This window comes from Scardinius erythrophthalmus, assembly GCF_964197995.2.
Source record: "Scardinius erythrophthalmus genome assembly, chromosome: 11".
Taxonomy (NCBI): Eukaryota; Metazoa; Chordata; class Actinopteri; order Cypriniformes; family Leuciscidae; genus Scardinius; species Scardinius erythrophthalmus.
In genome coordinates, this window is record NC_138231.1 from 18,037,970 (window position 1) to 18,053,055 (window position 15,086).

Genomic DNA, 15,086 nt, shown 5'->3' on the forward strand with positions numbered 1-15,086 from the left:
AGGACTACCATTTGGCTGAGTTTCAAGTCTCCAGCATTTACGGTTTGGGCTGCACGATGCGTTTTAGGGGAAAATAATAATAATTAAAGCTGCAAGCAGCATTTATCGGGGTTCAAGCAGTTAAGGCCTTTAAGGCATTTAAGCACAAAAGCATCAAAAGTTATTAAGATTTATTTAGCAAGCATGTAACCACTGACATAATAGATGGAAAAGACCATTTACAGCCAATACAGGCAATTTGCCATGGGATATATATGGTTTTAAAGCTTTTTAACAGTTATAGCGCCACCTATGCTCCGATCTCCATAGAATTGTTTACTGTGACCTCAAATTGAACCCATACACATGTGTACTGAGTTTGGTGAAGATATCTCATTTACTTCTTGAGTTATAGCCATTTGAGTAAAATAGGCTCCTCCCACAACGATTTGCCACATTCTAGAATTATTTAATATGATTCTAGCATGATTTACTATCATATACCATGTTCCAGAATGATTTATTAGGATTCTAGCATGATTTACCTTGATACACCTCATTTCAGTATTATTTACTATGATTTACAATGTTTCTAGCATGATTAACCACATTACTAGCAAATATGTGAAGTGTCAGTGCAAATGAGGTGATGAACACTGACAAAATATTATTGTGTTATAATAGTTAGTTATATACGTGATTTTTAGTGTGTGTCCAAGTATGAATGCAAAAGCACATGTAAAATATTTCATTATTAAGTAGAATGGCCAGCAGAGGGCAGTAGAAGACCACTTATTGGCTCACTTTCACTTTAAACCAGTTTTCTGCACTAAAGCAAACCAGTTTTTCCATGTTAACTCAATGCATGCTTACACACACACACACACACACACACACACACACACACACAACACACACACACACACACACACACACACACACACACACACACACACACACACACACACACACACACACACACACACACACACACACACATACACACACAGCATAGTTAACCATGATTTACCATGATATACCACGTTCTAGTATTATTTACCAGGAGATAAACGGCAATCTAGGATTATTTACTTTGATTTACCATGTTTCTAGCCTGATTTATCACATTACTAGCAATTATTTGAAGTGTCAGTGCAAATAAAGTGGTTAACACTGACAAAATATGATTGTGTTATAATAGTTATTGCTATATAAGTGATTTTTTTAGTGTGTATTCAAGTATGAATGCAAGCACATGTTGAAATATTTCATTAATAAGTAGAATGGCCAGCAGAGGGCAGTAGAAGACCACTTATTGGCTCACTTTCACTTTAAACCAGTTTTCTGCACTAAAGCAAACCAGTTTATCCATGTTAACTCAATGCATGCTTACACACACACACACACACACACACACACACACACACACACACACACACACACACACACACACACACACACACAGCATAGTTAACCATGATTTACCATGATTTACCACATTACTAGCAATTATTTGAAGTGTCAGTGCAAATAAAGTGATTAACACTGACAAAATATGATTATGTTATAATAGTTATTGCTATATAAGTGATTTTTAGTGTGTATTCAAGTATAAATGCAAGCACATGTGGAAAAATTTAATTAAGTAGAATGGCCAGCAGAGGGCAGTAGAAGACCACTTATTGGCTCACTTTCACTTTAAACCTCATGATTTTGACCAGTTTTCTGCACTAAAGCAAACCAGTGTTTCCATGTTAACTCAATAATGCATACTTGCTACATATGCTACACACAATAATGCTACACACACACACACACACACACACACACACACACACACAAATGTTTCAGTGATATTGGTGTCACATTCACCTTCATCACATTCACCTTCTGTCTTCATCACATTCACCATCTGTCGTCATCACCTGCACCTGCTCCTCATCACCCTCCTCATCATCACCTGCTCCTCATCATCATAACCGTCACCTGTTGTCCTTGTCTTGATCTGTGTATTTAAGTTCCCCTCTCATCCATTATCATTGTCGGTTATTGTTTGTGCACTAGCACTCTGTTATGTTTGTTTTCATGTTGGAAAATAAAACCTTTGTTATATTTGTACCACACACACACACACACACACACACACACACACACACACACACACACACACACACACACACACACACACCATCATTTATCATGATTTACCATGGCTGATACCAATACCAATATGAGAAAATGACTATTTTAAACAGCAGGGGGCAGTAAAATACCACTTATTGGCTTAACATGCCATTAATTCATATCATTTTCACCTTTTTAACTGTTATAGAGGCAAATTTTGTCCGATCTGTCTGAAAATTTTCATGCTTGTTCAGGGTGATATTTCACACGTTCTGACTTGTTTTTAAGAAGGTCTGAGCATTGATTAAAGAGATATAGGCTTTCGGGGACACTTGGTAAAGGCCAGATTTTGAAGTGAACCTATTATAGCTATCCAAATGAAGTAGTTCAACTTTTTCTGACAATTATTGATCTAGTGAGTCCAGAGAATTGTATTGCACTAGTTTTGAACATTATGATATGAAAATTATATGATCAGAGATGGAAAAGACCATTTACAGCCAATACAGGCAGTTTACCATAGGAAATATATGATTTTAAAGCTTTTTAACAGTTATAGCGCCACCTATCGTCCGATCTCCATAGAATTTTTCATGCTTGTTAATGATGTTATGTCACATATGCTGACCAATGTTTGTGAAGTTCTGAGTTTTTATTTAGGATTTATAGGCTTTTTAATGTATTTTGACACGCCCATTTTATAAATTACCCTATTACAGCCATCCAAATGCAAAAGTTCAACTTTTTTTTGATAATTATTGATCTAGAGAGTCCAGAGAATTGTCCTAGACTGGTCTGGTTCCGATCGGGCAAAAAACCTAGGACTAGTTCGCAAAAGTAGGTTTTTGGAAAAACCCCAAATACCCTAAAATTTTCCCAGGGTGACGAGCAAATCCGAGGCATGCATCTGGTCCGCCTCGAGCCAAGGATTCCAGCGATATAAGACACTTGAGCCTACGCCTCACGGTTGATGAGTTATGAGCCGTTTCGTACTTTTGCCCGCTGTAGCGCCCCCGTCAGGCCGATCGGGGCGGGCCTTGGTGACGCTGTAGGCGGTGTGAGTACTATCAGCCCCCAAAGTTTCAAGTCTCCACGACTTACGGTTTGGTCTGCCCGATCAGTTTTATGTCTGAATGTTGCATCATGGGAAAATTAACAATTACAATAGGTGTTCAGCACTGAAGTGCTTGAACCCCTAATAAGTGGCTAAAAAAGGGCCACAAAAAGGCCTCTAAAAAAAAAACTATAGGGTCTAGGCGCTTGCCGTCTGCGCTGCTGCGTTCCAAAAACTTTATCCAGCCTTCTAACATGTGCCTCGGAGAGGAAAAAGAACGTTTGTTGCCCTTTTAGCTCATTTATCATGGAAATGTGGTGCATTTTTTTTTTTACCTTTTAAACTGTGACACCCCCACTGATGGCCCGATCTCCATAAAAGTTTGCACGCTTCTTTAGAATAATATGGCGCATGTGCTCAGCTAATTTGGTGAAGCTCTGCTCTTTTCCCCCCATTTTTCAGTCATTTAAATGTCATTTTGCATAGGGTAATACAGAGGCCTTCTCACCTTTATGACAGTTAAAGCGCCACCAATGGCCCGACGTCCATGAAAGTTTTCAAGCTTCTTCAGGATCACGTGACGCATGCGCATGCCCGATTTTGTGAGCTTGTATGCAAATCAGACAGCAAGATGGCCGCTTTCAGCCATTTCATGTGTTTTTTCCATAGAAATACATCATTTTGACACCCTTTTAACAGTTATAGCGCCACCAAGTGGCCAGTCGCTGCGCCCTTTTTCACGTGACCACAGAATGAGCTCGTACATGCGTGTGCTGAGTTTGGTGCAAAAATCTCGTTCCGTTCACGAGTTATAGCCAATTAAGCAAAATGGGCTCCTCCCACTTCGAACATTTTGGCGGCCCTTAGGGACCGTGAAGCGAAATTTACACTTTTTTTTGATAATTATTGACAATCAGACTCCAGAGAATCTTGCCGCACTGGTTTGGTTCCGGTCGGGCCAAAAACCTAGGACTAGTTCGCGAAAGTAGGTTTTTGGAAAAACCCCAAATACCCTAAAATTTTCCCAGGGTGACGAGCAAATCCGAGGCATGCATCTGGTCCGCCTCGAGCCAAGGATTCCAGCGATATAAGACACTTGAGCCTACGCCTCACGGTTGATGAGTTATGAGCCGTTTCGTACTTTTGCCCGCTGTAGCGCCCCCGTCAGGCCGATCGGGGCGGGCCTTGGTGACGCTGTAGGCGGTGTGAGTACTATCAGCCCCCAAAGTTTCAAGTCTCCACGACTTACGGTTTGGTCTGCCCGATCAGTTTTATGTCTGAATGTTGCATCATGGGAAAATTAACAATTACAATAGGTGTTCAGCACTGAAGTGCTTGAACCCCTAATAAGTGGCTAAAAAAGGGCCACAAAAAGGCCTCTAAAAAAAAACTATAGGGTCTAGGCGCTTGCCGTCTGCGCTGCTGCATTCCAAAAACTTTATCCAGCCTTCTAACATGTGCCTCGGAGAGGAAAAAGAACGTTTGTTGCCCTTTTAGCTCATTTATCATGGAAATGTGGTGCATTTTTTTTTTTACCTTTTAAACTGTGACACCCCCACTGATGGCCCGATCTCCATAAAAGTTTGCACGCTTCTTTAGAATAATATGGCGCATGTGCTCAGCTAATTTGGTGAAGCTCTGCTCTTTTCCCCCCATTTTTCAGTCATTTAAATGTCATTTTGCATAGGGTAATACAGAGGCCTTCTCACCTTTATGACAGTTAAAGCGCCACCAATGGCCCGACGTCCATGAAAGTTTTCAAGCTTCTTCAGGATCACGTGACGCATGCGCATGCCCGATTTTGTGAGCTTGTATGCAAATCAGACAGCAAGATGGCCGCTTTCAGCCATTTCATGTGTTTTTTCCATAGAAATACATCATTTTGACACCCTTTTAACAGTTATAGCGCCACCAAGTGGCCAGTCGCTGCGCCCTTTTTCACGTGACCACAGAATGAGCTCGTACATGCGTGTGCTGAGTTTGGTGCAAAAATCTCGTTCCGTTCACGAGTTATAGCCAATTAAGCAAAATGGGCTCCTCCCACTTCGAACATTTTGGCGGCCCTTAGGGACCGTGAAGCGAAATTTACACTTTTTTTTGATAATTATTGACAATCAGACTCCAGAGAATCTTGCCGCACTGGTTTGGTTCCGGTCGGGCCAAAAACCTAGGACTAGTTCGCGAAAGTAGGTTTTTGGAAAAACCCCAAATACCCTAAAATTTTCCAAGGGTGACGAGCAAATCCGAGGCATGCATCTGGTCCGCCTCGAGCCAAGGATTCCAGCGATATAAGACACTTGAGCCTACGCCTCACGGTTGATGAGTTATGAGCCGTTTCGTACTTTTGCCCGCTGTAGCGCCCCCGTCAGGCCGATCGGGGCGGGCCTTGGTGACGCTGTAGGCGGTGTGAGTACTATCAGCCCCCAAAGTTTCAAGTCTCCACGACTTACGGTTTGGTCTGCCCGATCAGTTTTATGTCTGAATGTTGCATCATGGGAAAATTAACAATTACAATAGGTGTTCAGCACTGAAGTGCTTGAACCCCTAATAAGTGGCTAAAAAAGGGCCACAAAAAGGCCTCTAAAAAAAAACTATATGGTCTAGGCGCTTGCCGTCTGCGCTGCTGCGTTCCAAAAACTTTATCCAGCCTTCTAACATGTGCCTCGGAGAGGAAAAAGAACGTTTGTTGCCCTTTTAGCTCATTTATCATGGAAATGTGGTGCATTTTTTTTTTACCTTTTAAACTGTGACACCCCCACTGATGGCCCGATCTCCATAAAAGTTTGCACGCTTCTTTAGAATAATATGGCGCATGTGCTCAGCTAATTTGGTGAAGCTCTGCTCTTTTCCCCCCATTTTTCAGTCATTTAAATGTCATTTTGCATAGGGTAATACAGAGGCCTTCTCACCTTTATGACAGTTAAAGCGCCACCAATGGCCCGACGTCCATGAAAGTTTTCAAGCTTCTTCAGGATCACGTGACGCATGCGCATGCCCGATTTTGTGAGCTTGTATGCAAATCAGACAGCAAGATGGCCGCTTTCAGCCATTTCATGTGTTTTTTCCATAGAAATACATCATTTTGACACCCTTTTAACAGTTATAGCACCACCAAGTGGCCAGTCGCTGCGCCCTTTTTCACGTGACCACAGAATGAGCTCGTACATGCGTGTGCTGAGTTTGGTGCAAAAATCTCGTTCCGTTCACGAGTTATAGCCAATTAAGCAAAATGGGCTCCTCCCACTTCGAACATTTTGGCGGCCCTTAGGGACCGTGAAGCGAAATTTACACTTTTTTTTGATAATTATTGACAATCAGACTCCAGAGAATCTTGCCGCACTGGTTTGGTTCCGGTCGGGCCAAAAACCTAGGACTAGTTCGCGAAAGTAGGTTTTTGGAAAAACCCCAAATACCCTAAAATTTTCCCAGGGTGACGAGCAAATCCGAGGCATGCATCTGGTCCGCCTCGAGCCAAGGATTCCAGCGATATAAGACACTTGAGCCTACGCCTCACGGTTGATGAGTTATGAGCCGTTTCGTACTTTTGCCCGCTGTAGCGCCCCCGTCAGGCCGATCGGGGCGGGCCTTGGTGACGCTGTAGGCGGTGTGAGTACTATCAGCCCCCAAAGTTTCAAGTCTCCACGACTTACGGTTTGGTCTGCCCGATCAGTTTTATGTCTGAATGTTGCATCATGGGAAAATTAACAATTACAATAGGTGTTCAGCACTGAAGTGCTTGAACCCCTAATAAGTGGCTAAAAAAGGGCCACAAAAAGGCCTCTAAAAAAAAAACTATATGGTCTAGGCGCTTGCCGTCTGCGCTGCTGCGTTCCAAAAACTTTATCCAGCCTTCTAACATGTGCCTCGGAGAGGAAAAAGAACGTTTGTTGCCCTTTTAGCTCATTTATCATGGAAATGTGGTGCATTTTTTTTTTACCTTTTAAACTGTGACACCCCCACTGATGGCCCGATCTCCATAAAAGTTTGCACGCTTCTTTAGAATAATATGGCGCATGTGCTCAGCTAATTTGGTGAAGCTCTGCTCTTTTCCCCCCATTTTTCAGTCATTTAAATGTCATTTTGCATAGGGTAATACAGAGGCCTTCTCACCTTTATGACAGTTAAAGCGCCACCAATGGCCCGACGTCCATGAAAGTTTTCAAGCTTCTTCAGGATCACGTGACGCATGCGCATGCCCAATTTTGTGAGCTTGTATGCAAATCAGACAGCAAGATGGCCGCTTTCAGCCATTTCATGTGTTTTTTCCATAGAAATACATCATTTTGACACCCTTTTAACAGTTATAGCGCCACCAAGTGGCCAGTCGCTGCGCCCTTTTTCACGTGACCACAGAATGAGCTCGTACATGCGTGTGCTGAGTTTGGTGCAAAAATCTCGTTCCGTTCACGAGTTATAGCCAATTAAGCAAAATGGGCTCCTCCCACTTCGAACATTTTGGCGGCCCTTAGGGACCGTGAAGCGAAATTTACACTTTTTTTTGATAATTATTGACAATCAGACTCCAGAGAATCTTGCCGCACTGGTTTGGTTCCGGTCGGGCCAAAAACCTAGGACTAGTTCGCGAAAGTAGGTTTTTGGAAAAACCCCAAATACCCTAAAATTTTCCCAGGGTGACGAGCAAATCCGAGGCATGCATCTGGTCCGCCTCGAGCCAAGGATTCCAGCGATATAAGACACTTGAGCCTACGCCTCACGGTTGATGAGTTATGAGCCGTTTCGTACTTTTGCCCGCTGTAGCGCCCCCGTCAGGCCGATCGGGGCGGGCCTTGGTGACGCTGTAGGCGGTGTGAGTACTATCAGCCCCCAAAGTTTCAAGTCTCCACGACTTACGGTTTGGTCTGCCCGATCAGTTTTATGTCTGAATGTTGCATCATGGGAAAATTAACAATTACAATAGGTGTTCAGCACTGAAGTGCTTGAACCCCTAATAAGTGGCTAAAAAAGGGCCACAAAAAGGCCTCTAAAAAAAAAACTATATGGTCTAGGCGCTTGCCGTCTGCGCTGCTGCGTTCCAAAAACTTTATCCAGCCTTCTATCATGTGCCTCGGAGAGGAAAAAGAACGTTTGTTGCCCTTTTAGCTCATTTATCATGGAAATGTGGTGCATTTTTTTTTTACCTTTTAAACTGTGACACCCCCACTGATGGCCCGATCTCCATAAAAGTTTGCACGCTTCTTTAGAATAATATGGCGCATGTGCTCAGCTAATTTGGTGAAGCTCTGCTCTTTTCCCCCCATTTTTCAGTCATTTAAATGTCATTTTGCATAGGGTAATACAGAGGCCTTCTCACCTTTATGACAGTTAAAGCGCCACCAATGGCCCGACGTCCATGAAAGTTTTCAAGCTTCTTCAGGATCACGTGACGCATGCGCATGCCCGATTTTGTGAGCTTGTATGCAAATCAGACAGCAAGATGGCCGCTTTCAGCCATTTCATGTGTTTTTTCCATAGAAATACATCATTTTGACACCCTTTTAACAGTTATAGCGCCACCAAGTGGCCAGTCGCTGCGCCCTTTTTCACGTGACCACAGAATGAGCTCGTACATGCGTGTGCTGAGTTTGGTGCAAAAATCTCGTTCCGTTCACGAGTTATAGCCAATTAAGCAAAATGGGCTCCTCCCACTTCGAACATTTTGGCGGCCCTTAGGGACCGTGAAGCGAAATTTACACTTTTTTTTGATAATTATTGACAATCAGACTCCAGAGAATCTTGCCGCACTGGTTTGGTTCCGGTCGGGCCAAAAACCTAGGACTAGTTCGCGAAAGTAGGTTTTTGGAAAAACCCCAAATACCCTAAAATTTTCCCAGGGTGACGAGCAAATCCGAGGCATGCATCTGGTCCGCCTCGAGCCAAGGATTCCAGCGATATAAGACACTTGAGCCTACGCCTCACGGTTGATGAGTTATGAGCCGTTTCGTACTTTTGCCCGCTGTAGCGCCCCCGTCAGGCCGATCGGGGCGGGCCTTGGTGACGCTGTAGGCGGTGTGAGTACTATCAGCCCCCAAAGTTTCAAGTCTCCACGACTTACGGTTTGGTCTGCCCGATCAGTTTTATGTCTGAATGTTGCATCATGGGAAAATTAACAATTACAATAGGTGTTCAGCACTGAAGTGCTTGAACCCCTAATAAAAATCAGAGCAATTACAATAGGGTTTCAGCACTTCGTGCTTGAACCCCTAAAAATCAGGACGATTACAATAGGGTTTCAGCACTTCGTGCTTGAACCCCTAATAATAAAAATCAGCACAATTACAATAGGGTTTCAGCACTTCGTGCTTGAACCCCTAATAATAATAAAAATCAGCACAATTACAATAGGGTTTCAGCACTTCGTGCTTGAACCCCTAATAATAATAAAAATCAGCACAATTACAATAGGGTTTCAGCACTTCGTGCTTGAACCCCTAATAAATAATCCTACCGAAAACAATAGGGCCTTCGCCCTTTCAGGGCTTGGGCCCTAATAATAGAAAAAAATAATCCTACCGAAAACAATAGGGCCTTCGCCCTTTCAGGGCTTGGGCCCTAATAAAAATAATCCTAACGAAAACAATAGGGCCTTCGCCCTTTCAGGGCTTGGGCCCTAATAATAAAAATCCTTAGGAAAACAACAGGGCCTTCGCCCTTTCAGGGCTAGGGCCCTAATAAACGGAGCAAAAACAATAGGGTCCTCTCACCATCGGTGCTCGGGCCCTAATAAACGGAGCAAAAACAATAGGGTCCTCTCACCATCGGTGCTCGGGCCCTAATTATGTCAACATGCCCGTCTTGGTGAGTATCCTAGCAGACAGTTGGTTACATCTTAAGTGAATGAAACAGTCGAGACATGTATCAGTATCAGGGTGTACTGGATCAGTGCTTTATATCTTAAAGTGACAGCAGGCTAATATTCCTGCTGTCTGTGTTTTTAATGTTAACCAAACAACAAAAGACAAGGACAACACTCACTGCTCTAGATTGAATAGCTTTAGTAACTTTAATGAGGAATATCTTCAATTTATGCAGTCAAATACGCAATGTTATTTTACAATTTCTCTACCTGAAAACTAATGTTAGACCTACCTGAAAAACACTTTATTAGGGGTTCAAGCACGAAGTGCTGAAACCCTATTGTAATTGCCCTGATTTTTCCACCATTTTGAATTTTGTCCAAAACCTACTTTTGTGAACTAATATAGGGTTTTTTTGGCCAATCAGAACCAAACCAGTGCAGAAATGTTCTCTAGAGTCTGAATATCAATAATTATCGGAAAAAAGTTGAAATTTCGATTCACGGACGCTAAGGGGCGTCAAAACGTTTGCAGGAGGCGGAGCTGATTTTACTAAAATGGCTAACTCGTGAACGAAATGAGATATTTTCACCAAACTCGGTACACATATGTAAGAGGTCAATCTGAGGTCACAGTAAAAAAAAATCACGGCGATTGACCACATGGTGGCGCTATAACATGAAAAAAAAAACATAAAACAGGCTATAACCACCTGACCGTTAGTCCGATTGACTTGAAAATTGGCATGCAGTGTCTTGGTCCAAGGTGCCATGTATGTCTATGAGGACATTGGCGTATCTCAAAAAACATGGCCGCCATCGGCCAATGAAGTTGAGCACCTATTAGACAAGGTTAACGGAGGCCGATCGAAACGAAACTCGATGGGCATGTTCAACTCATGGCCCTAGAGGTCTGTAAGAATTTTGAAAGAAATCGGCCACTAGCTGGCGCTAACGAGTTTTATGGCTCTGTAATCACGTGGTGTAACAAATTTCTTCAAAAAATGCATATCATTTGATAGATCTGCCCATGCCGAACAACTTTGTCTTAAGAACCATTGCTGTCAATTAAACCGTTCATTAAATATTCGTGAACACGTTAAAAACCTACTTTTGCGAACTAGTCCTAGGTTTTTCGCCCAATCGGAACCAGACCAGTCTAGGACAATTCTCTGGACTCTCTAGATCAATAATTATCAAAAAAAAGTTGAACTTTTGCATTTGGATGGCTGTAATAAGGTCATTTAAAAAAGGGGCGTGGCAAAATACACTAAAAAGCCTATAAATCATAAACAAAAACTCAGAACTTCACGAAAATTGGTGAGCATATGTGCCATAACATTCTAAACAAGCATGCAAAATTTCATGTAGATCGGACAATAGGTGGTACTATAACTGTTAAAAAGCTTTGAAAACCATATATTTCCTATGGTACATTGCCTGTATTGGCTGTAAATGGTGTTTTCCATCTATTATGTCAGTGGTTACATACTTGCTAAATAAAACTTAATAACTTTTGATGCTTTTGTGCTTAAAAACCTTAAAGGCCTTAATAGCTTGAACCCCGATAAATGCTGCTTGCAGCTTTAATTTTATTTGTATCTTTGCTTGTATTTAGAGTATTTGTTGTTCATTTTCTTTATTTTTATTTGATAGTAGTCCTTTTTTTCCCTTAACATACCTAATTGTACTGAAACAGTGACCCTAAAACCATGATACAAACCGATTTGTGAGTAATTTGAATCGTTGCACCACTAGCGTACATGTAAAAACCAAAGTATACTTTGGGCTTTAATGCTATCTATCGTGACAAGTCCCAGACAATAGAACCGACATGTCAATCAACCAAAGCATAGTTTTTAAACTTGCAGCAATGTGTGGCTGTTAAAAAGAAAATTAATCTAAATCAAGTTATTTGGCACAAACATATGTAAAGTACATTTTTGTTACATAATGTCTGTGCTCAAAAAGTAATATATTCAGTGAAATAAAAACTGAAAGTGTGCCAACCATTTTTTTTTCCACAACCACACCGATTTCTGATTAGTGATGTATGCAACCACAGATGTTATTACCCGGTGTAGGCAGGGACCCGCTCATGCTCACACACAAATTTTTTTTTTTTTTTTTTTTTTAAATCAACCAATCCTTACTCTCAATCTCTAAACGGTTGAGAACATCAGCAGCCACGGCATCGACCTCCAGCTCGCACACACTCATCCGTTCCACCTCCTCTAAAACCAGAGAACTGCAAAACACACATGAAATAAAGGTAAAAATGACATACAATGCTGGTATGTATTGACATATAGCAACAACACAAACACACCTTGGTATGTTGTCCTCCTCCCAGCGAGTACACATTGTATCCCTCAGCTCGCTGTCACTGAGTTTGGACATACAGGGATTCTTCCATGGGCTGGTGCTGCCCAACATCTGCTCTCCTAAAGAAACAAGTAGTAATAGCGGTGCAAAGTGTAAAAAAGTACATGTATTGAGTTAAACTCTAAACTTTCTTTATACTCTCGTTAACACCCTGTGTGTGTGTAGTCTCAAGAGAAAAAAAACATACATTTGTGTTGTTTTATTTCCTTTTCTTCTCATGTATTAATTTGTAATAAGTTTAATTTCCTTAATTCTGACATGTACATCACTCTTTTTAAACCTCTGGCTTCTTACGTCAAATGACCGAAAATTTTAGCGTTTTGAATTTAAAAAAAAAATTTGCTTCGTCGGAATGGGATGATACTTGGAGACTTTTGTCGCATTAGCTATGTGAATGTACAAAAAAAGTCACACGTGGCTCCTTCGCAGTCAAAAATGACCAACACAGGGAATGAATGGGAAATCCGAAAACTTCGAGAATTTTTTGGTGTTACAAACTACAAATCAGCCACTGTGCAGAAAAAAAATTGCACAGAAATGAAAAAGGTGACACTAAATTGTCAAGAGTGCAAAATAGACATCGATATATATTTTATTTCAAAATGGTACAATATCATGCCGTTAGTTTTCACTGTTATGCTGATGATAAGCTGATAAAGTATATATTTAAGTGTACTATATTTCTTCGCGCCCCGACAAAACTTACCACTTCACAAAATTAACGGAATGCATAGCTGATTAATGAATGACTGGATGAATGCAGTTGTTTAAAGCTCAAATCTGTGGTTTATTTCTAAAGATTTATGAAAATTTGATCCAGGTTGTGAGATCCATTCCTATTGAGTCGGACTTGGCAAGTCCGAACTTTGTGTACTTGGTATTGAGAAACATGCCGATCGCTTCTTTCCGGCATAGGCTACACCACGCCTATTAAGTAAGGGTACTGTTGGCGCTGGAAACGCAAGCCAGATCAGGGTTTACCATCCCGAATCATACTGTACTGTACCGTACCGCTCAGTGGTAGCAGCAGCTCCAGATGGCAATCACAAAGTATAGGACTTCATGCTAAGTCATCTTCGAAATTTAACAAAGACTGCAAAAGACCTGTACAGCCAGTGGCAGCAATGCTTCCCAACAGGTGATCAAAATAACTTCTGCGTTACCAGATTAGTTTTGAGAAAAGCTGAATTCATATGGGCGAGACGAGAGGCAGAGAGAACAACACCTCCACCAATGATCTCCAACTACCCCGTGGCAACAATTAAGTTAAAGCCCACATCCCTTCCAAAGTTCATTGGTTATAAATGTGACTTTCACAGGAGGAAGAGAGACTGGGAAGCGCTTTAGAAGCAGGGTGAGCCTACCGGTCCCAAGGAGGTAAAATAGATTCAGGTGCTAGACAGTCTGGATGAAAGGATTGTACGAAATCTCAGCCTCTCCACTTATAATACAGCTGATGACATTTTCTATGTCTTGGAAAACTGCTATGGAAACGTGACAGCTATTGCAACTGAAATATTAGAGGACTTGCAAAAAAAAACCTGCTATCAGAAATCACCAGCCACGGAAAATAGTTTAATTAAAACAAGCAGTAGAAAAGGCACTTGGAGATTTGAGTGACTGAGTGAGTAATACTGGCACTATTAAAAATCCACTAGTGATGAAGTCAATTGAAGGAAAACTTCCTGAGTCTTTCAAGAAAGAAAGAAAATTTCAAAAATTGTGATCTGTCCAACAAGCGAATATAACACCTCCGATGCCATCAAGGGCCGAATAACCTGTTTGCAAAATGACTTTGGCATAAATGTGACCACGGCAGGTCCTGTAAACAAGTTCCACTCACCCCTTAGTTGTTATGATGTTCACCTTCACTGTAGATCACCTTGCTAAATTAATTCAACATCGAGGATGCTATGCAATATACGCAATATCCAGCGACGACATCCGCAAGATAGGCCTACTTGTTAGTGTGATTTCAGCTGCTTTCAAACTGTGTATAAGACAGGGGTGCAAACACATGTATGGTCAAAAAAGAGAGAGGTAATCGAAGCCCTCGTCCCGCGGCAAATATCCAGATACTACATTGCCAAAATTAATAATTCTAGGATGATTGGGGTAATTGTGTAGGGTAGGCCTAGTGCATCTGCATAGAAACTAATAAACAAAATACAAATATAAATACAATAAAACAAATACACGAGAAATAAAGCAGTGCTTTATGTTTTTCAGGTAAATTAACTATTAACTATTAATACAGTTTATCTTTTGACAAAACGTGATTTTTCTCTTTCTCTGTTGTTGTTTGATTAACTTTGGTGACACAAACAGCTGCAGGTATATTGGGTGCTGTCCCTTTAAAGCCGAACTCGGCAACTCTAGCGAACTCTAGTCACTTCTTCGCTGATTTTCCCTTTTGTTGTCGCATGTTTTCCCCACGAGCTCCCCCTACAGCTGTGGTGGGGCGTATATTTCACAACACAGTCGTAAAAAACTCACTTGCGGCGGCCTCCTCCCCTTCTCTACCGCTGCTCATGTGCGTTTGTTTTGATCGGAGCAAGCCAACTGTATCGCGTGGAGCTATGTCTATCGAGGTGGGTAATCTGGTAATACATCATACATGCGTGTGTGTTTATGTCGAATTGCCGTAAAGCAATTTGTGTTTCGCGCTCGTTCTCGTTCTCGCTTTCGCTTCTCACGAGACTTCCAATTTCTATCTTGCCGGGACGGTAGTGAACAAGTTGCAAGGTTGGT

The 15,086-nt window shown here is 41.7% G+C and overlaps 1 protein-coding gene across 2 annotated transcripts in view; it reads right to left on the reverse strand.

Annotated features, from left to right (window-relative positions):
• Positions 1-15,086, reverse strand: part of rev3l (REV3 like, DNA directed polymerase zeta catalytic subunit) — a 258,594-nt gene that overhangs the window by 163,546 nt on the left and 79,962 nt on the right. For both annotated transcript variants that reach the window (XM_081379520.1, XM_081379521.1), the window contains 2 exons: positions 12,280-12,394; positions 12,104-12,198 (listed from right to left, as the gene is read on the reverse strand). In XM_081379520.1, coding sequence (XP_081235646.1) covers positions 12,104-12,198; positions 12,280-12,394 — 210 coding nt within the window. The remainder of the gene's footprint in view (positions 1-12,103; positions 12,199-12,279; positions 12,395-15,086) is intronic.